Genomic DNA, 23,880 nt, shown 5'->3' on the forward strand with positions numbered 1-23,880 from the left:
GCAACATATTGATTGGCTGTTGCGCGGACTTCCACCGCGCGGCAAGCATTGCCGCGTCCTGTATGCAGGAGCCATAAGAAGACATGCACTTTCTTTCGCATAATACTCACCGCTGATTGGCTACGCCATTTTGTACTCACTTGGCCCACCTTGACCAGTCTCTTCTAGGGTCTCTATCCAGCACGAAACAAGCACCATGTTACATTAAAGCCGCTGGCTTTAAGTACATAGGGGAAAATCTTCCAAGCGACACTAGCGACATTGAAACATGACACGGAAATGATCACTAGAGTCGTATCTATATCACATTTTGTCGAAGGTCAGTTTTCACACCGGCGCGCGCGCAGGGAAAGAGAAAGCACAAATAGTGCATCTGTGTCTGCATCGAAGATCGCCTACGAAGATTATTGATGACATCTCGTTGATTCACACACGCATATATGTTTGGCTATTAAACGACGAGATTGTGTAACGCGGCAACATCATCGACATCAAAACAATACTCGCTAGCTTCGCGCAATGCAACCTCCCTACTGAGACGTTCTCATCTTGCCAGCTTGTCGTAAGAAAAATACAAAGAGAAGATTACAAAGTGAGAGTCATTCGGTTGATTCATTAGAAGTCGTTGCGTGTCTTCTCTGTGGTAGTCCTTTTTTTTCTTAGCCGATGATAATGGATGATAACAAGCAGGTAGGTGATACTTCTAGTAGCGAGGTTGCTAATCGATTTCGAAGCTGTAGGGATCTGAGCGACATCGTGCCGTTATATCCGCCACTTTATCTGAAACCACTTGCCAAAGTTAACGTGTCAGTCAATCTGCCCCAACTGAAGACCCCAGGTAAAACATCATTGTCAGTATCATGGCATCTCTATCAGTGGTCCTCTCCTCCTTAGAGGTTGGATCATAACCTTCTTATTCTCTCTTCTATGTTTCTCTTTCTGCCTTTACTCAATATGACACCTTGTGAGGAAGGTCCAGATAGACTAAAAAATATTAACACAGTATTGTTTTGCTGTTGTTTATAGTGTCCTGAAGACAAGATTCTGCAATATTCTGCAATATTCTGAACTCTATAACTTTACAGTAATATTTTTACTTAGAAAAGTAGTTTATATGCATTCTTTATAGAAAGCTTGTTAATAAAGCTTGATAAATAAATTGATGATAAGGGAAATATATATGTATGTATGCATGTATATATATATATATATATATATATATATATATATATATATATGTGTATGTATATGTATACACATATACATATATATATATATATATTTCTTTTATTTTTTGCATTGATAGGTTTTAATTGTAACTTTTCACATGCTGTACCATATCCAGGTATATGTAGAAAAGTATAGTTCAGCGCTAACTTGTTCAGTATTCTTCAGGAATGCTGAATTTAGTCTGCGATTGGTCCTTCTCGTATCATCACTTCAATTAGTGATCCATTTATCTTTCTTTGGTATTTATTGAACAGATGAAAGTAACTTGCCTGTTAATTCGAAATTCTCTTCGATACAACGAGTTTATTGCATCGTCGCAGTCGCACTCTAGCGCTCGTACACTCGACAATTTCTACCACACTGCAGGGAAATTACATATCGTTCAACCAATGGAAGAAAGAAATCCCAAGTGATCCGTGCGAAGCCACGAGCACTTGTAACGTTCGTCTCGTAAAGATAGCTTCTTACAGAAACTTAACTGCGCTATAAACAGGAAAAACAATATCAACATGGGAGGTAATGGAGAAGATACGCAAACTTATATTGCCGGACGAGTTTACGTCCCTGAAGGTGGCCAAGAGCACCTTAGAATTTATCCGGCTGGAGGGCGACCTGCGGGACCGATGCAGGTTGCCGAGCGTGCTGGCCAGATTGGATTCGCAGGGCTTGAATCTGGCCGGCTTTACGAACATTCTCAAGGTATAATGTCGAGTACAGTTTTGCACTTTTGTAAAACTTCGATTTCATTATCGATAATGATCTTCGAATTATGTGCTTGAAGAGCACAGTGTATTGATAATTGCGTGCATTACACGTAAATAATATCGTATCAAAGCTACTTAATTTAGGCTAAGAGCACATAAAAAACGTAAGCGGTTAACAAATTTACCGACCATAGTCGATGATCCTTTTTATGGCCCAAAAATAATCGATTGTGATTGGTCAATTTCCTTACTGCTTATGTTTTTCTGCGTGCTATCCACTTTAATATCCTTGACGTCAAGGTCCGTGCGGCCGAAGCAAAGGACGACTTTCCGACCAGACACGACTGGGACTCCTACTTCAGGGACGCAAAGCACATGAACGAGTTGAAGGCTGGCGAAAGGCCGGACACCATCCACATTTCTGGCCTGCCGATTAAATGGTTTATTGAGGATGACTCGGACACTCCGAGCGAGTCGTTGATCACCAAAATCTTCAAGAAATGGGGCACGTTGAGAAGAATCGATGTGCCCGCCGCGGATATTTACAGGTCCAGAATGCGCCTCGGTAACAACATTCATAAGTTCAGTTACGAGGAAGGAATATATTTTGATGTGTACGTACAGTACGTAGAGTACATGGACTTCGTCAGCGCAATGAAAGCCTTGCGCGGCATGAAACTGTTGAAAAAAGATGGGCAAAACTCGCTAACAGCAACGATGAAGGTATAACCAGTGAAAAGTACGATGCCTACCATAAGCTTAGAGTGTCTTTAGAAAGGAAAACGTTAATCTTGAAAAATAATTTGAATTTTATTGAGGCTGTATTCTTTATAACACTGGTTTATCTGTCGGTTTAACGAAATAATCCCGCACAGGTCGATTTTGACAAGACCAAACACATGAGTGATAATTCGGTATCACATCGAGAATTTGAGAGAAAGCGCTTAATAGCGCAAGATAATTTAGCGGCGGAGAAAATGCGACGAAAAGAGGAAGCAGAAAAGAAACGGCGAGAAGAGCAAAAGTAAGCATAGATACGACGTAACCTGAGAGTTATTGTCTTTTTATATTGTCTTTACTTTTGTCTTAGAAAAAAGGAAGAAGCAGATTCGGTGGCAAAAGCAAGTCGGCAGCGAAAGCGAGAGGAAAACCGAAAACGGAAGGCTCTCAAAATGTTTCGCAAGCAGGAAGAAGACAAAGTGTCCATGAAAATAGCCAGAGAAGAACAAAAGTTAATAAAAGCCCAACGACAGTTGGAAAGTATGCGATTGTTAGATGAATTGTTTGATAGAATAAAGGTAGGTAAAGAGAAACATGCGATCAGAATTTTTCAAATAAACAGTTAAATAGAAAAGCGGCATTAATTATAAACACCTATAACATTGTAATCGTAGATTAAAGTGGAAAAGAAGGAGATTAAGTTAGGTCAAAATGTGAATGCAGAAACGAGAAAGGATGAGAAGAAATGCGACCAAATGAGCGAAAACGCTAGTAAATTAGATTCGGAAAATGACAAGAAAAATAAGAAAGAAGATGTCAAGAAGAAGAAAACGAAAAAAGAGAAAAAGAAAAAGGTGTTTCGTCAAATATTTAATCTTATCTAAAATTTATTGTGCCGATTCTTGTCATTGTTGGTCATTTATAGTTATATTCTTTAGAAATTATATAAATTGGAATTGTAATTATTTTTTGTAGAAAAAACAGAAGAAAATGCAGAAAAAGCGGAAAAAGGATGACGATTCTGGGTCAGGTAGTACTTCAGAAGATTCTGATAAGGAGTCAAACAAGAAAAAGCTCAAGAGTGTTTTGACAAAGAATAATTGCACGTCTTCGTCCACGGGTAAATCTTTACCGTATAAAATATGTTTATTAACATACACAACTGTAGAATAAAATACATACACATATATAGACGTCCATGACGACATCGATTGAAGGTGTTGTTGTTTTAGGCGTGACTCTTCCTTACGCCGACGCCTACGATCCGATACAGATGCTGAGGATACCGATGTCGAGATATCCGCCAATGTCGCCAGGAATGCAAATGATGAGAATACCAATGTCGAGGTATCCAGCAACACAGATGCTGAGAGGGCCAATGGCAAGGTATCATCCTATATCATCTGTGCGTAGGGGTCGAGGATACTTTCCGCGATGTGATGTGGGCGCTTGGACCAATCCTTACTTGTACAACGAGGATTATTACGAATATTTCACGCAGATAGTTAATCAAGACTCGAAACGGCGGGAGCCTAAAGTACGTCGGAAGTCGATGAGCAGATCAGCTTCGAAAACGAGGAATTCGAAAACTAGGTCTAGCAGTAAGACAAGAGACAGAAGCGTTTCTAGATCTCGCAGCAGGAGACGCAGTGGCTCGCGTTTCAAAAATAGCAGCAAGAGATCGAAATCAACTTCCAGATCGCGCTCCAGATCGCGATCGCGCCGTTCGAGGTCCAGACGAAAATCGCGTTCTAGAAGCCGCTCAAGATCGCGCAGTCGGCGAAAATCAACGAGCAGATCTGGCTCGAGAAGAAGGAGATCGGAATCGAATACAAAGCGTAGAAGCGCTACTAGATCACGCAGCAGGAGACGCAGCGGCTCACGTAACAAGCGTCGTAGCAGTAGGTCGGATTCGCGATCTAGAACGCGTCGCTCAAGATCCAAACGAAAATCACGCTCCAGATCGAGGAGGAGTCGTTCCAGATCTCGCGGCAGTCCCAGGAATCGTTACAGGAGGAGACACAGTGGCAGATCTGCTTCCGTTGTCAAAGTCACACGAGCAAAATCGCGAACCACATCGCCTAAACGAAGATCGCGTAGCAGTTCTTGGTCTATGCCGAGATCTCCAGGTCGAAGAAGTTGTTCTTGGTCGAAAGCTGTTTCCGAAACTAACGTTAGCGAGAACGTGAACAAAATATCGGACACAGCGACCCAAGAGGAACCAATAAAAACGATAGAAGCGCAGCAAGAAGTACTCGAGAATTAAAAGGACTCAAAATCATTAGTGTTTAAAATGTAATGTTTTTTTATTGTTTAGTTAAGGTTTAATGTCTCTTAGTGTTTTATTAAAATGTAATGAAAAAAAAAGAATTTACCAATAATTATATAGGGTGCTTCCAACTGAATTTTGATACTTATATGAAGAAAAAGTTATTTCCATATAAATATTAATATTTTTATAAGCATCCTGTATGTTATATTTCTTGTGCATTTAGGAACTATGATTTGAAAAGATTAGTTCTCGTTTTATGAATGTTATGAACTTGATGATGTAAATGATGAACTTGATAATGTAATTGATTTTGGAGTTGATATGTCTGTTGTCTGGAAGCTTCCCATATTTGTGAAGATTATGAAAGTGTATAGATTTTGTGACAGAAAGTCCAAGCAAAATATTGTCTTTCCAGATCGTGATCTCAAATTCTGACAGAAATCGTAATTCTCGAACTGCCACGGAAAAAAATCGATGTTGATTTCTGCATATGGAAAAGTCACATTATTATTTATATTGCCATAATTTAATTGGTCCTTTTGTTTATATTCCATCTTATATATGCTTATAAATTTTCTCTTGCAATGACTTAAATATTAAAACATTTTCTTATAAATATCCTTAACGTGTATATAAGTTCTTGCAATGTACTAGCCATTTGTACTGCGTCGAGATTGCAATTGCGAAATAAATCCAAGAGAAGCAGAATATATATAAACATTTAGCTCGATATCTTTAATTCAATAAAATTGAAGTTCAATATCTTTGAAAGATGAAAGTTAATTCTTATTGTAGATTAAAGGAATGCTAAATCATATTCATATTACTCACCGAATATCAATCTTTCTCTGTATTTTATTTTTTGTATTAGTTTGATAACCGATTTCTTTCAATAGAGTTACGTTTTTTTTTAGCACATTTACTCTTGTGTTATTTTTATTTTATTTTATTCGTTTTTTTCTTCCGGCTCGTAAACTAACAACTTCCTCTCAGTTTTATCCAAAGCTACATTATTTTGCTCTACATGATTGGGAAAAATATTGATTAGGAAAATTTTTTACGTGATCAACAACGGTCATAATTTTTCCCCGATTATATCGTACAGAGAACTAACAAGAAAATTCAGTAAAACTAAAGATTATTGCGAAGAAAAATGCACAAAGACTTATTGTGATATAAAAACTTTGAAATATTACAGAAAAATATGTATTTTAATTATGTTGTCTTCTAAATTCTAAAATATCACGAAAATATTTCGCAATGACTTCTATCGTTCTACTAAAAAACTTCTAGTTGCTTGCGCTTGGAGCATCTCTTTGATTTAAAAAACGAGCCCTGTCACTATAACGGCAACTGTCAGGATCGATAGATGGGGAATAAAAACGCCAGAACGCATCCTTCCTGTCTTGCAAATTTATTTGTTTTCGGCATGAAAACGAGTTGGTTCATAGATACCGTATAGTTACATACGCGCGTTCCCTCCCTCGTAAATAATGATCGATCAGCTTGATTACGCTAGTTTTTCGAGTATCGACCGGGAGCCCTATTTTTAACGCGGGATCGCAATTCAATCGATCGTTTAGTGCCATGGCGTTCGTATATTTTTCTCTCCTTTAAAAATATGCGCTACGTTCCTGTCGCCGCTATTATAATTAATACACGTGACGTATGTACATACTTCGCGTAATTGCACCCCACAATGTATGGCAAAACTCGTCACAACGCTTTCCTGCCGTTGATGTCGAAGTCTAATGGAAGATATTTATCGTTCCGTCGAAACGTCCCGTCGCTTACAAATTTATTGGGGTTACGCTTCCCTTCATCCTTTTCTTCGATTTAATTATCCTCTAAGTTCATCCTATCCTCGGAATTGATTAGATATTGACTACTTTCAAGATTCGTTGCGTGGGATTTGTTCATTTAGATTAAGCAACACGAACGATAGCACTCTTCCCTATTCTCTTAAAATATTAATAGTGATCATAATCGCACGTCGTAACTGACGCTAATTGTAGTTAGCAGCGAGTCGACTTCTCTCATTCTTGAAATATTTTCTTGCTGAATTTCTGTAACATAATTTTATTATTTTGATCATTGTTTATAGTATCTTTTAGAATAGCAGGTAAAAAAGGCTTGATTGACTTGATTGATAAAGTGCGAGCAAAAGGATCTTGATAAACACAAGTCCATAAAATAACAGTTTTCGCGATATTTTATTTATTTTTTAATTTATAAGTTACGTTCTTTATACGATCATACATATTATATATAGCGTTCGATATCTTAAAGAGTTCAGAGCGTCGACAAACAGAATAATTAATTTAATACGAAAATAACTGTACGTGTACAAATGTACACAACTAAAAGATTTGCTTTTATAGATTAGGTAGAGAAAAAAGTTGAGGAATAATATTCGATTAATAATTAGTGAGAAGAGCGAAATTATTACAATCAGTGTTAGATTCGAGGCGATTATATGTAATAATATTTTTCTAAGTCACATGTGACTCATTTATATAACTGTTATATATGAACGAGAATCGCCTTTTGTCCGGTATTTAAAGAGTTATGTCTCGCGAAAGAGTTGGCACAAGCTCAAATGGCTAGTTATGAGAAACGAACTCCTTCGTCAGGTGACTGCGCGCCGTATCCTGACGCAGGACGAGCACTATCGTTCGCGTGAATTTTTGTTAAGTGACAAACTCAACATCGTTACATCGTTCAAGTCTAGAAATCACAGAAGTGCCTGACTGTCTCGACGATCGTCACAACGTCATTACAATACCGACAACATACCATTTCGACGTGACATAGTTATAATTATACGTTACAGTCAAAAAGTTAAACCGTAAACATACAGAATTTGAAAGAGTTCCAGGATTCCAAGATTCAAGTCTCGGAGCTCATGTAAGGTTTTGAGAGTGCAAGATACTTTATTCAATGTTTCATAATCCTGAGAACGTGCAATCTCCAAAATTCAGGTCCCGAGGATACTCCAAGTTCTGAGCGTTTGTATTTTTTAAATGATACGCAATTTTAAATTTGTATATTCAACATTAAATCGACACTCGCTCACGATCTCAAAATTGTAAAACGCCGCAGAGCTTCGAGGACACCATCAAAACTTGCATTTTGATGAATACTAGATGACAAGGAACTCTCTAAGGATTCAAAGGATTCGTGCTCTTGATGAACCAGCATTGCAAAAATCGGAATTTCAAACTAAAGATCGTCACCTTTCCGGGACTTACAATTGCATATATTTCTTGAAAGAAAAATGAAAACGTCAGAAAACAATGTAATTATAATTATAACTATAAAAACGTTCATCAAACTGCATGTAACGCTTACATTGTCCTTGGGGCAACGATGTAAAGTACTAACATGACACTCTGTGTGTTACATCCTTGTGAACTCGACTCGTTGAGTCGGCTCGATATCGAAAGGATACACAGAAGATGCAGCGTAGAAGGAGTCCTTCAAGAGGATCCTCCCAACGTCCCTCTAGGCGATCGCTTTGCGAATCGCATGAGTCTCGAAGTATCATTTATAGCACGAGTACAGACCTGACAAAGTCTGAGAATCGTATATAGGGGTATATCATGAGATTGCATATGAACAAGCGTGAACAGGACATCCTGTGATCGGGAAATACGCGTGAAAACTAAAATATCCGAACAATTTCGCGAAGTGCGTTTATGGAAATTAGAAGGAGCTTATAAGAAAGCAATTTAACACGGTGACTGGAAAAAGGACACATATAAGCTAAGATCTAAAGATTGTGTGAAGAGAATCAGCTTAAAGTCTTTTAAAAAAAAGTCGTCTTATAAAATACTGTCAGCCAGTTACAACTCTATCGACTACTAATCAGGTTGGACCACGAAAGCATCCTATTGGATAAAATAAAGACAAATATTCTTTACATTCATTTGTTACGTTCTACATATGATTTGTTAATGTGTTCTTTTCCTTAGACACCACCTTAATTACAGCTTACTAAATATAATACTAAATATAATGGGAAAAGTTTCTAAAGTTGTTCGCTAAAAATTACAAACCGATTTTCTTTAAAAATTCGCGAGAGCGATGTTGTAGATTTCTCTTATCCTCTGTTTCTTTTCATCAATCATAATTTCTTCGTTTTTCTTTTTTATTCACGCAGTGAAAATAAAATTTAGCTGAGGCAAAAGTATTGATATCAAATGATGCATTTCTTTTAGGATCGGCGGGCAGTATCTTGTGTTTCTTTCTACATCGTATTTTATTTCTAAATGTGCTTCATTGAAATTTCGATTGGCAGATAATGACAGCGTCGTATTATTGAATGTTTGGTGAATCAGCATTAGTAAGGTCATTGTAGGGTATCGATCTGACAGTGTTAATAAATGTTGGAATTTTGGAAGAACATCCATGAATCCAAGGTTCCAAAACAGCATCTACAAATTCCGAGATTTCTAGTCCAACCCAGAATTAGTTCAAAGTTCGAGAGATCTAATGCTTTTAAATCTATTATTTTAAGGATCAAACATTCCGGAATTTATAATTCTGACTGAAAAGTTATAAATATTCAGAGTCTAATAAAGATAATAATTAAACAGTTGTGAAGCATAAGCCAGCTTTCAGAAACGGAGGTTTCAAGAATACTAAGTTCTAAAAAATTTAAGATTCTAAAAGTAAAGAATTCTTAAAAATGGAATTTTAATTATATGAGATTCTTGAATCTTCAAAGCGCGCACTAAAGATCAAACATTCCAGAATCCCTGATCGAGAAGTCCCCAAGACACTTCCAGTCTTAAAGGTGCATATAAAGTCGCGAAGATTCGGGTTTCAAGGAACCAAGGTTTCAGAGTCCACATATGTATTGAAAGTCGATCAACGGGAGATGGGAAATCGGCTGGAGCGTTAATAGGAACGCGTTAACCGGTCAACGTGCCGCGAATTTCCGTTCGCCGCGATTGGCATGCGCGCGATTAACATAGTTAGTCGATTCGTTAGCGGAGTCTAAAAAAATATCGATAAGTCTCATCGTAAGAAAAGTTCGCTTTCGGTGCTTCGTATAGTATCAAAACCACTTTAGCCCTACGAAGTTTCTATCGCGATGATGCACTCGCACGCCTTTAACAGTGCGTCTTCGTCCTTCCTAATGAATGTGTTTCAGTTAATCATATGTTTTACTTTACTTTATTTGTATATATATTTTTTTATATATATATATATATATGTACGTAATTATACGTCTAATTTGTGCCTTGTCCTATGTCCGCCGTCGTAAAGTAATCGAGACTAATTAGTGGTAACAACTTACACGATATCATATTAACTGAGTTAGAGTATATGTATGTATGTATGTATTCACACTCATATACACACACACACATATATATATATATATATATATGAGTGTGAGTATGTGTATGTTTGTATATATATATATATATGTATATATATGCATAGATCTATTGCCCTAAACCTGTAGGGAAAAACTTTTTCTAGTCGTTAATAGTAGTCCGTTTTGTTCCAAGATCGTGAATATATTATTAATGGTATGGTATCATGTGCATGATGAAATGGGAAAGTATTATAGTTGCGTCGTATGTTGCAAACAATACCGAGTTGTAATGGCGAAGATGTATAGTGTCCAGCGATGTTGAATATCGATGGCAAAGATCATAGCGCATCATAACGCGTTCAATGACGTTGCATCTCAATGGCTCTATAATGAAAATTATAGAGCACTTTACATATGGATGGAAATTTGCGTCTACATTCGCGTAACGCCGTGATGGCGATGATGACGTCCCAAGATTTTATTTTTTGTCCAGACTTCATCCTAAAATTTAATTCTTCAATATTTTCTAAGGACTAAAATTTTTCGAAGAATTCAGGACTCACTGCAACAAACCAAAGTCGAGACAATGTTCTAAATTCAAAGTTATCTAAAGACGCGTGGTCTAAAATGCCCGAGATTTCATGGATCTAAGGTCTTAAAGAAAGTTGTAAGAACTTGTAAAAATTCGAGACTTTAATTATAGGGTTATAAGATCCTAAAGGAGCTAAAATTTCAGAATTCCTCAAGGACTTAAGATGGCAAACTGCGTGCATGCACGCACGCACAGACACACATCAGACACACAAACGCATATTTAAATACAGACGGACGTAGTCGGAAATAGAGGCACACGCGCACGCACATATTTGAAAGTTCGAACGATCGAAATTCCCAAAGAATTCCGAGTTCTAACGCGATTCACGTATCTAAGAAATAAAAATTCTAAAATTCCCGATGCCAAGATTAAAAAGTTCGAAGGTCGGAAGAGATATTTGAAGTGCCAATCTTCAAGGTTCTATATTTTCCGATTTGGATCTTTCAAATCGGCGATGGTGTCGAGCGACTAAAACTAGACGAATTAGATATCGGTGTTCTAATGAGAGTAAAGAAAATTTCTGAGATTTTTGAGATTGTTTGAACGAGCGTAGTGATGATGACGACGATATTAACAGCACAGGTCTAACAACAATGCATGTTACGCTGCGTCTTATGTGTGTTCTTCGAATGCTCTCAAAATATTGAAAGAGAGATAGAGATAGAGAGGAAAAGAGAGTTCGTTAAAAAGAACGTTTCCTTAATACATGGTCGCTAGATCACCCTATAGATTAATAGGTAATACATTATTTTAATAATTGTTGGTCATTTTACGTAACAGTTACACGGCGACAGCCCGCTAGGTATAATGTTGGTATAAGAGCTCTGTAAAGTGTCTGAGAGTTAAAACCGTTTAAACGCTACCGTTATTTATCGTCATGACGATAATTCGTAATAATCATAACAATAACAATCATAAACGAATATAGATAGTAATAACCGTAATGCTCATATAAATTCGCCCGAGACTGCGCTCGCGCGCACTTAACTTTTTTTCTGTTTTTTGTTTCATCTACTTTTTCGTTAGCTAATTGCGTGTAAAGAGTTCCAATCGATCACCGTTTTCGATCCTCGACTCTCTCTCCCTTGAATTTTTTCGCCCTTCGTGTGAAATATCGCGTCACGGTTGGCCCTTAAAAAGTGCGCATGCAGTCCTCATCGCGTCGCGAAATTATTAATCGTTCGCGATTCCAGTTATTGTTGCAATAAACTAATAAGAGAAAAGGAACCGTTCCACTTTCTGTGTTCGCGTACATTAAATCGAGATTTGAGAACTCGGTAATCTACGAACCCGAGAGTCTAAGAATTTGAAAATTCTTGGGTTCAATATTTTGAGAATGTAAAAATTCAGTCCCACATGTCCCATTAAATAAAGAATGCAAGACTTTGAATTTTTATGAATCCCGTGTTCTAGACAAACAGTTAAGTTTTCGTGACATCATGTAAACTTGTAATTGCGTAAACTGGGATTTTTGCAGATCTATTTCCATAGAATTTTTCCAGAGTTCTAGCGTATATAATAATGAAAACTTTAAAGATTTCAAATTCTAGGGATTCGTAGTTTTTTCACAAATAAAAATTTCGAGAACCCATAGTGTTTCAAACAACCATAGCTCCAAAGACTTACGGATGTAAGAATTGAAAATTCCATGGATCCAATGTTCTCAGGTCTGCGCTCTAAGCGCAGTTCGCGACGAATGCATTTTTTTTCCAGATTGCGTTTCCTTTTTCCATTCGATTCTTTTATCAAGAAAGTGACCTCACGTAGCTTCGCTACATCGAAGAATTCGGTAATCATCTATATACTCATGGTATTACCTACTAACAATATCATAGAGTCGGTGTCTATCGCCTAAAGATCCAATATTGAAACCGTTTTATATTTTTACGTTTTTATACTTGGCATGGTCTTCCTGGCACCATAATGCACTTTTAAGAAATCTATATAAAAATATCGTAGAGTTGTCGTGTCCAGTGCGTTTAGTCGCGCGCGAAAGAGGAATGCTTCTTGAACAGGATGTAAACAGTGGTTGAAAGTAAATAATGAAAAACAGCGAGAAGAAAGATGAAGAAAGGAGGGAGGAGGGAACGCCGGAAAAGTTCAGGAAGAATTGATTAAAAGAAACTAACACTGGAAAAAAACAGGCGAGTTGGACATTAGTCGATCGAAAATTTCTGTCGGGTAAAAAGATCGAATAAATGAAGAAGTTATCTTCGTTCCCGCGCGCGAGATAACTTTTTTATTCGAATTCCGAATGGAAATTTATTCTAATTTGACAAGAGGCGATTTTTTGCTTTTTTTATTCGAAGATGAAACGTTCTATTCATTACAGAAGAAAGCTTTCTAATACATTTTTCATCTCTTTCGCTTATATCTGTGAATAAATCATCCATCGAATAATTCTCAGATTAACAATAAGTCAGATAGATATAGGTTATTATAAAACTAATTAAAAGTTTAACACAGCCTTTTTTATGGAAAAAGAGGAGAATTCCTATGAATCCTTTTGTTATATTAATATGTCTAATTGTCTTTACGACAGGATTGCCGTCGTGTAATCTATCATGTGTACAAACTATAAAAACAAAGGAAATATGTCATAATAACACGTAAATTTTTTAAAGAAGTCAATAAGAGATATTCTTTATTATTTCCTAATAAAATAACCTCTACTCGAATGAATATTTTTAATTTAATAAAGATTAGCAAAGTGTATTTTCTCTTATCATATGTTCTTTTGTTAGATGGAAAGTCTGCCCAACTGTGAGAAAAAGGGAAGGAATGAAGGGAGAAAAGAAAGAAAGACAGAGAGAGAAAGGGACAGTATATGAGAACGTTGTGAAATTTGTGTCTGTTTTGGTCCCGTTTCGCGTTGCGATTAGCCGCGAAACTACGCTTTCGAAATGAAACGATGACGGACAAGACAAACCAGGTCCCAGCTTTATCCGCGTTAGTGAGCTTTTTCCGCGTGAGCTTTTTCTTGTGAACGAACGGTCGAAGATATTGAAGGCGGCTCGACCGATCTTTCCCCTTCTGCGACATTAATTAATAGAAATTGATGAAGTTATCAGTTAAATCTGAATAAATTTGATGTTGTTAATAGTGCTAAAATACTAACACTAATGACTAAATACCACTAAAACACTTCCAAAATAGACTTAGGGAAATTAGAAGATGGCCAAATAAATAAAGATTTTTTCTGATTAGAACGAAATGTTTTTTATAAAAAACAAGCGATTTTATTCTTATATAAAACGAGTACGTGCTAATTCTTTTATCTTGATCCATTTGTTTTGCAGAGAATAATTTAAGAGGTCTAAATTAACTAAAGGTTTTCCGCACACGTTTTCTAAAACTTTCATGTCCAGTTTCACACTAAAGGGATCAGAGCTGTTCGAGCTCGCCTTGAAGAACCTCGATAAAATCTCAGTTGTCGCGTGTCGACCAATACGGTTATGGTTGCGCTAACAAACACCGTCGTGCCGGTGCATTGAGATCTGAACATCTTCGGGACAAATCGCGTCGGAAAGAATGAACATACGCGCTGCGTTATGGCCGCGAATTATGTACATTGTGTTCCGGAAGAAATCGAGCAACTTGCGCTGGTAAATCCAGGCTCTTCAGATCTGAAGTCGATCAGTCGTTAATTTTGTATTCGGTTCTTTTCGGAACACCCTGCACTTTCGACGCACCAGGCCTCTTCATTCACGAAATAACGTTTCTCCTGAGCCGAATGACTATTGGAGACTAATTTCTCCGAATTATATCTTGAACGATGATATATATATATATATATATATATATATATATATATATATTTATTTATATTTATATATATTTATATTTATATATGAGCAAAAATAAAATAATATAAAAATAAAACGTGTGATAAAATAATAATTATTATAAAATAAATAATGTTAATGTTAATGTTAAGTTCTTCTGGGAAACTTACATTTCTTATATGGGACTTGCATAATCGTAAATCAACAATACAAGGATATTTGAATGACGAGACACGGTGAATAAAAAAGCCTGGTAAACGCCTCCGAACGGGAAGTCGTTGGCAAATAAGTAGTTTCCCATTGTCTGGTCGATCCGTTTAATTAAGCCTACCCCCCGCGCACCGCGCTATCTCTTCGCGCGATAGCTGCCCCATTATAAAAAATCTTCAACCCCCCTCCCTCTTCCCCTCAATGGAAAGCAGCCGCTTTTGTACCCGTGCGCCATGTACAAGTATACATTAACAATATAATATCCTATGTAACCTACGGACGTTAAAGCGGATAAGATCACTTTGCATTCTCCCTCTATTCGTTTTGCGGACACCCGTCGGGTTCATACCGGCTCTTAAAGCGCGCCTTTGGATGCCATCCAGCAGGAAAAATCTCCGGTGCAATGTATAAATTCATAAATAACCTCGTTAATTTCTCATTTCACCGATGAGTAGGCCGAGAAGGATGATGACCGGTAAGCGGTAGAGGATAATTAAAAGAGAGGTAACAGTCAAAATAATTAATAATTAATATCGTATCAAGTCCGTATTGGTATCGCATGTTCAATCATTAAATATGACCGTGTGTTTTTAAGTTTCGTTAAAAATGGCCACTACATAGCAATAATTAATTAATTCAATGTACATTCAGTACAATACACAGTAATAATTAGTTCAATGGCCAATACACAGTAGTAATTAATGTAAGTAACAAAAATTTTAGCTTTTAGCTACTGAAACATCAAAGATTATAGATGATGTATGGCACTTAATTATTTGCTTACCTCGTACGAGGCTCGTTATACAAAGTTACCTCAAACTGAGAAGCACAGACGGTCACGCTTAGCTCTGAACGTGAGGTATGAATACGGGCCTTAGTGCTCAGCAGCTAGAGTGGGAGACCTTTTGAGCACTCCCCGACTAGCGTGGTTAAGGACAGTTTAACTTCATTGCACACGGGCTTTAAGAGCCAGCTTGATTCACCTCCGGGCTAATCCTTGTCCGCACATGCTCTTCTTATACACACACGTTGTGCCCGTCCGCGCTCTTCACGAGGTATACAGAGATACAAGGTGGAATTTCTGTGTCGAATGTACATTTAGTTATTAAGAAAACAGTTATTCAGGCACGCAAGTTGGGCAGGGGAGCAGCGCGCAGCCAGTGGAAGAAGCCGCGCGTACCTCGAGAGTTCCTCTCCTTCTCGTCCGTTACGGGGATCGATCGATCAATAGAGACCGGTCAATCCGGTTGTCCGATCCGTTTGCCAAATATGGACCGTGCCGATTCTTCGTTTTTGTCATATTTTGCACTACTTCTAACCATTTAACTGTGTACTTGTATAATATCCCAACCTCTTGATTGCATACTTTCATCGAAATTGGCAAGCGAAACTTGGGGGCTGGAAGGGATTCGATAAAAACGGCTGATCAAAGTAGGCGATTAAAGGGTTAATGTGAATAGGATATCGAGAGATATAACCAAACCAAATATGATGGCTACTTCTAACAGTGATTTCCCAATTTCAAATAAAATATCGTTTTTGTGACCTGAATGATGAAGTTTGTCGTCGACAGTGCTACTTTGTTCGACTTTACTATCAGTTCTGCTTTTTCAGAGCAGATCTTAAAAAGTTTGCGGGAAATAGGATTAGATGTTTGAGGAGTTTGCTGGAGGAAAGATGAATGCCGAGTGTATGAGACTCATGGTAACTATGTTAAGAACACGCATAGAGTGGCACTTGGACAGTTCTTGCCTCCGTCCTCCTCCTTTCTTCAACCCCAATCGCGCGATACTCTGCACGCCACGCAGCTTTGACTGAATTTTGCTGCGAGCGTGACTTCTTCAGAAGGAACTCGAAGGTACGCGCAGGACGCAAGAAGGCCCATCGTTAGACGAGTTTCACACGAAAAACAGACCGCGGTATCGCAATCTGGTCACTACAGAACTCTCACTTAGAGCAATGCTTCTCCACACAGCATCCGACTATCATATCTCCAGGCTGTGGTCCATGCGAAAGCGAGAATCATAGGTCATGAACGGAAAAGTGCTTTATGTATACGTAGAAAAAACAGGCTTCGACTTTTTAATGTGGGTTTCGAAATAATCGCCAAGGAGGATGCCAAGGAAATTTGTACGCGTATACGCTCGCGGCGAACTAATTTACGCATCTGTGCGCAAAATCCACTGTATATAGCTCGATGTGTAGTCGTTCGCGAGGAACAACCGTGTCTAAAATAGAAAGCGGATCCCATAGTTGAAACTATCTTGCTGTTAGTTTTTGCACTTTTTCCTTTTTTTCAACGAAAACACTGACGAGACCAAGACAACGACTACCGTAATAGTGCGACAAAAGTAAACACAGACCGTTCTATTATAGTGGACCGTTGCGGATATAAACATGGCTGACATAGAGGGGGAAACACCGCTCTAGACGGGAGTCTTTTTCACGTTCGTTTGTGCGAAGAATCAAACCTCCGATCGACCGACCGACTGACCGACCTTCGTATTCGATCGTAGTGCGATTATATCCCGGCAGTATACTTATATACCGATCATAATGGTGCACCGTGACGGTGACACTAACCGCAGTCTGTGATACGCGGAAACCAGCCTCAGGAGGGGCCTTAATACGAATGCTGCGGCTGCAGAGACGAGACTCAGCTGTGCGCCGACGTGTCCGAGCCTTGGCTGTTGCCTAGCCCACCCATGCCGGCCTGCGAGGTGAGCCTGGTGACCGACTGCGAGGTTGTAGCGGTCGCCGTGGCGGAGTGGCTGAGGCCATGATGCCTGCCGGTTTCCGGCACCAGGTGGGGCGTGCGGCTGGAGACGGGGGGAAGGACCGGACTGACCGGCCACGGGTGTAGGGACATGGTGCTGGGCGCGCTGGGTACACTACGCGAGTGTGGCAAGAGGGGTGAGTTGGAGAGACTAGCGAGAGGGTGGTGTGCCGACGTGCTACCGCCAGAGACGCCCAGGTTCGTCCCCGACGAAATCGCACCACCACCGCCGCCGCTGCCGCTGCCACCACCGCCACCGGAAGTCGCCATTGCCACCGCCGTGTCTGGGTGGAGGAAGTTACGCCGCTGCTCCATCCGTTCCGCGTGCTGGGCCAAGCAGCGGGTCAGCACCTCGGGCAGCAGCTCCAGCTGACCCTGCAACGATGTCAGCTTCTCATCTAGGCCGGCCAGACGGCTCTCCACGCTCTCCAAACGCCCTTCCAGCGCGTCCTGTCGCGTGCTCATGTCCGAGACGATCTCGTAGACGTTGGTCTGCGTCTGTCGGAGCGGATCAGATAGTACAACTGTCAGCAACGGCGAAAGTAATCGAAAACGATTTTGTCCTTAATCGTGGGGTTGGCTCTACGATTGTCGTATTCAATGAATATGGTGTTAATATATAATATAATATGGTTTGCCTCACGCGAGCACTGCGAAAGCGTTGAATTTTGTTAGAACATAGCGAATGTATAGGAAACACTACTGTGACAGTGCCGATTTTCACGATAAAAAAGGATTTCATCAAAAAAGCACTTGTTTGTGGAAAAGCTACTTTGCTTGGGCAGCGACCGGAGCTTTTCCATCGTAATCTTGTTCAATATTCTATCCCTTTCACTCGCTGTTGCAATATTCTAGCTTCGAGCTTTACAAGCGAAAGAGTGGTTCTTCTTGTTAGCGCCAATTCTCACCTTGGCCATGTCCGTTATGGTGCTGGAGTTGTCTATCAATTTACGCTGATCCATTTTCACCTTCCTGAGTCTGAAAGTTTGACGATAGAGTGCAATTATGTGCTAGGCTACTGCGATGCTCCGCGTTCTAATCGCGGCCGATGTAGTATCGACTTACGCGTATATAGCCAATAGGAATTTCCGTTGATGGGTCCGCACGCGTCCGGGATTGACGCGCTTCACCAAGCGGGTGTGCTTGTAAATCAGCCACGTTTCCCGCAATACATTTGCTGCGGCGTTCTTCAACTGAAACAAATCAGCAAATTGTCATTGTAGCTTCATCAACAATAATTTTCTTCGATTTTTGGACACATTATATTTGTATAATTACATTTTACTTACGTTTTAGACAGTTAAATAATATTTTGAGGAACATTTTTATCGAAGAGTAATCAATATTGGCGTTACGAAACCGTTAATGTATTTTTACTTTGTACTAACAGTGTTTAGAAGTGTCTGGGTATTCGATTATTACTTGGATATTCAAGTTTTTCGAGTATTTTTAAGGTTTTGAAGATGATTATTATATTATTTATCTGATTACCTGTGTAGTGTAATTAATGCATATTATAACACCTTAGAAATGTGAAGAGGAAACTTATTTAATGCGAAGCCAGTTGCTATAAAAATCAGTGATAGATAATAGATATTATCTGCAATTTTCGTATTTCCGAGTACCCGGCTACCTGGTTATTTCTGATAATATCTAAATACCTAGGTAGTACTCACGAATTTGATCAAATTGGATAGATAGCCGGCTATCTGGAAAACTACCTTATATCGACAGTACATCTTTAAACATTATTTTTGAAAAGATTATGTTTTTAAATTGTCGAGATCTATCATGCAAATATGTTTGAGAAAAATACGTGTGTTTGCGTGTAGTAAATTTTATGTGATCAATGAAAAACGTTTCGAAAGAGTTGACATTTGTTCTGTTACGGCTGATGGGATCAGATCGATTCCACTTATGCAATGACGTGAAAAAAGCGATATGCATCCGAGGGTGCATATAAAGCAGCGTAAAAAGACTCGTCGATACGGCCACGCGTATAGCTCTACGTTACCACTCCTTGATATTTGCAAGGTTTATAAATAACGTTGGCTAATAATTATTTCAGTAGGTATGTGGTTGAAGGCTTCGATCCAGGGATGGAGAGAAGCGGTCGTATTTATGCAAAACTCACCAAGCGTTGTAATTCGACGAATCAATGCTCTATCGCGTGGAATATTTAGAAATTTTTGCAAATTTCAAAATATTTTGGTTTCAATATATTAATATGTTTTAATATATCAAGAATATTATATAAGTATGATATAATAATAATTTTAATTATATGTTTTAGAATATATACAGTTTGTCGAAATTCTTTATATATATACATTTATAATGTCTTTCTGAATTTTCCGGACTTAAAGTTTCACAATTTTTTATAATTTTTATATTTTCTGTTGCTCTTCAAAGTTGAATTATTCTATCTTGAATTTTGCATCCTCTATATTGTGTGTACAAAGATTTGTGAGCTTATATTTTGGGATCTCTTAGTTTGTAATTCTTTCCAAAAATTCTAATCGCAAGTATACAATTTTTTAACTTATAATTTAGGATTAATAAAATGTGACAGCGAATTATGGCGAACTATTGTTGTTATGAAATATTGTCGAAATGTGACCGAAATTTTCCGTGCGATATCATCGGAAAGTACTCGCAGGTTCTATTACTTTACGATTTACTTGGGAATGTCTTTTGAATCTTTCTCTTTGGAAGTTTAGTGGGATTGAATCGATCGATGCCACGCTCTTTTCACGACGATAAAGGCTAAAATGACAATGACACATTAACCGATTTCCTCGTTCCAAGTCTCTCGGTCCATTGCCTGGACGGAAGATAACAACACTTTTTACTCTGTAGCAGGCACTTTTTCTTATTCACCTAACCTAGAACTAGTAGAAAAGTTTGAATTCTTGAACTTTGACACACCTTTGGATTTGCGAAACTCCTAAATTTCGAAGACTTAGGTTATTAAATTTACGAATTTAGATTATTTACATGTCAATCTTTGACTTTTTAAGAAGTTACGAATTTTTATTTTATTTTTATCGCTATGCTTTTAGCACATATTGTTTTATGATTTATGATTTGAAAATTTCTGATCATTGGATTAAAAAACTCGATGATCACAGAATCGGCATGTGTGTACAAAATCCAGCATTATGGAAGACTTTGAATATTGACGTTTTTGAACGCCTCTTATACTCACTATTCTAAGTTTTGAGCACTACGATATCAAAGTCGAGGATTCAGATTATCAACGAAAGAAAATCAGTTTTTCTTAAAGGTCATAGCGACTTTGCCAAGCGACTTCGAATAGGTTGCTTATTTTCGAGGCAACCTTCTTCGTAGTGGGATACTTTCTTATTATATACCTCAGCCGGAAAATTACATTGCGCATATTGGATGATCGGAAATTCCCGCATTCGGAGTGCAGGACATGATACTTTATGCTAAAACAAACAACTTTTTTTTTTAGCAAAATTTTGTCCGACAAGTAGTCTTTGCGAGCGTGTTAAAGTTAACGAATAAGCGGTCTTGTTTAAGCGGCACTCAGGGCCGGCGCGCATGCCTTACTCGCGTATACCTAGTCCGTAACTGGTATTCATAAGTAATGTCTTTTAAGACGCTCATACGACTCTGTTTTGATTAGTTTACAACGTCTTAAGATTGTACTTAAGACAATCTTAAATAATAAGAATCAACTATGAACAATATCAGAATTTAATCTTCTTCCGTATTGTGTTGCTTAAATAATGAAAAATTAATAAGTACTGCTTTTATTTTTTACGTAATAAATGAATAAAACATTGCGTGACACTGTACAATATCATCTGAAAATAAAGACAAATGTAAATAAAGACAAATGTAAAGATAAATGTAAAGTAATATGCTTTGCGAGCTGTGATTAATTCTGGTTAAATTTTGATATTGTTCATAGTTGATTCTTATTATTTAAGATTGTCTCAAGGCTCCTGGCCCCTCGCATTGTCTATCTCTTTTTAATGACATCAAAAGCGAGAAAATGCATGCTAAAAATTCTTGCGAAATATGTTAAAATAAAAATATATATCTATAAAGTAACACTTACAATCGATTAAACAAATTTGTAAGATATTCCGTGCACTCCTCTTTTGCTTTAACAATCAATAATTTGTCGTAAATTAACGTGACATACAATTCATCTTCTTAACCTATTTCTTTGCCTATTTATATTCAGATTAATTTACAATAATTGACGTCATTAAAAAGAGATAGACAATACGAGGGGCCAAGAGCCTTAAGTACAATCTTAAAACGTTGTAAACTAAACAAAACAGAGCCATATGAGCATCTTAAAAGACATTACTTATGAATACTAGCCACGGACTAGGTATACGTGAGTGAGGTGCGCGCACCGGCCCTGAGTGCCGCTTAGACAAGACGGCTTATTCGTTAATTTTAACATGCTCTCCTGCAAAAACTACTTGTCGGACGCAATTTCGCTAAAAAGTTTTTTGTTTTAGCATAAAGTATCATGTTCTGTACTCCGAATTTCCGATCACCCAATATATAGAGAGAAAATGATATCTATCACATTCTCATTACGTATTTAATTCACTTTTCTGATTCTTACGAAATATCGACAGCGAGTATAATTTGAAGAATATAATTTCAAAAGCTTCCCCTATGCTCACGGTCACTATAATTTTTTTTTTTAAGAGATTCTATGTTTTTTTGAAACTCAAGAAATTCACGGATTTTCGTTACAGTCGCAATTACAAGCGCCACGACAAAAACTCAAAGATATCAAAACCATGTCCTTCGTCCTTAAACAAACGTGATTCCGAGACTTTTGTAGATTCTAGAGAAATTTCCAAAAGTTTCTCAGAATCTTAAGAAGTTTACCAATCACGAAATCGCCAATTTATTTCTTCTTCTATTCCATTTCAAGACATTATACTTCTTTTTTTAGAGTCATTGTCATCTCAATATCCATATCGTCCCGAAATCAAATAAGAATTGCGTCCGAGAAGATTCAACATAATTTCTCTTTCTAGTTACTTTTATGACGTCGTTTCGCTGTAGGAACTATAGCTCTGTCAGCTATGCATATTATTAAAAGTTATTTTTTTGTTTTAAAAACTTTGGTGGGTCAAAGAATACATAAAGAGCATAGCTCGTTAAAAAGAACAAAATATAACTCTTTTTGACACTTCGAGTTTCACTCTTCGTGCTATTTTTTACGAATTATTTAATTAAGATTACATTTGTATGAATAAATATATATAATAGCATTATTTCACATTATCCACTTATCATTTCACGTGAATTGTGTTTAATTCTCTTTGTATCAGGTGACTTTATTAAATTTAGCAATGTTCAAAGTATTATATCTTGTTAGCGAAGTTTTTTGTTAGAATATTCGCAAACTAAAGCTCAAAGCAGAACTCTCGCGTTACTTAAGCGACTTTGCGAACTGGTTGCATGTTCAAAGAAGAACAATTCTCGCAAGGGAGGTGTATTTTGTGGTAGACGATCGTATCCCTTCATTAGTAAGGTATATGCTATAAGAGTAACGAATAAAAGTATTCTTTACAAGCATGCATTCTATGATTAAATACTACACAGATTTCTAGGATACTACGAAAGTTTTTATTGCTTCTAAAATTTACGTTAATATACTAAAATATTAAGAAATGATTCCTACGGTTTTTTTACACTTCATAATACCACTTTGTAAATAAGTATTTATGAACAGGAGCAACGATCTTACCCTCTTCGTTAATTGTGTGTCCATCATGAAGTTGTGCACGTGTTTCTCCGCACGCGTAAGCTCGAGCTTTCTGGAGACGACCGCCACCAATAGAGCTGTGCATCCGGCGCCCTAGGCATCACGAAAGTTCGATTTGTAATTAGATATAATCACTGTCGATTTGTGCTGGTGATATTTTTACTTGATCCTTACAAATACTTTATTTAAATAATTTATTTATTTTTTTCGCGCGAAACACTAGATATAAAGTTCCACGAGCCGATTCAGAGATTATTTATCCTATTTCGATGGAGGACACGCGATGTCTGTGACGCTGGAAAACGACTGCTATCAGCCGCTTCACATTCGCTGTCCCGAAATTAATAGCCAGGATTCCAGACAGAGACTGGGCAATTTCGCGCAATTTACGAGAAGCGTTGTACGCGCAAGTGCACATGGAACAGCGAGATAGCGAAAGGGAGATGAAGATAGAGAGAGAAGAGAGAGAGAGAGAGAGGGGGGGGG

At 37.9% G+C, this 23,880-nt stretch overlaps 2 protein-coding genes across 9 annotated transcripts in view; one reads left to right on the forward strand and one right to left on the reverse strand.

Moving 5' to 3' along the window:
* Positions 1-304: 304 nt before the first annotated feature.
* LOC116847289 (A-kinase anchor protein 17A) lies at positions 305-5,844 on the forward strand. The gene is made up of 8 exons (XM_032822138.1): positions 305-838; positions 1,724-1,929; positions 2,235-2,657; positions 2,810-2,958; positions 3,025-3,232; positions 3,329-3,508; positions 3,630-3,774; positions 3,887-5,844. Exons 1-8 carry the CDS (start codon positions 667-669, stop codon positions 4,918-4,920), a joined length of 2,517 nt encoding a protein of 838 aa, XP_032678029.1. The 5' UTR covers positions 305-666; the 3' UTR covers positions 4,921-5,844.
* A 382-nt stretch (positions 5,845-6,226) lies between these two features.
* Positions 6,227-23,880, reverse strand: part of LOC116847288 (small conductance calcium-activated potassium channel protein) — a 154,508-nt gene continuing 136,854 nt past the window's right edge. For 7 of the 8 annotated variants that reach the window (XM_032822131.1, XM_032822130.1, XM_032822129.1 and 4 more), the window contains 4 exons: positions 23,377-23,487; positions 18,687-18,814; positions 18,530-18,599; positions 17,502-18,119 (listed from right to left, as the gene is read on the reverse strand). In XM_032822131.1, coding sequence (XP_032678022.1) covers positions 17,502-18,119; positions 18,530-18,599; positions 18,687-18,814; positions 23,377-23,487 — 927 coding nt within the window. Of the gene's footprint in view, positions 18,120-18,529; positions 18,600-18,686; positions 18,815-23,376; positions 23,488-23,880 lie in introns of all 8 variants that reach the window. The other variant, XM_032822133.1, reaches the window with a different exon arrangement.

The sequence above is a fragment of the Odontomachus brunneus genome, unplaced genomic scaffold (genome assembly GCF_010583005.1).
Source record: "Odontomachus brunneus isolate Ranch 3 - 2012 unplaced genomic scaffold, Obru_v1 Obru_scaffold_076, whole genome shotgun sequence".
In the NCBI taxonomy this organism is placed as follows: Eukaryota; Metazoa; Arthropoda; class Insecta; order Hymenoptera; family Formicidae; genus Odontomachus; species Odontomachus brunneus.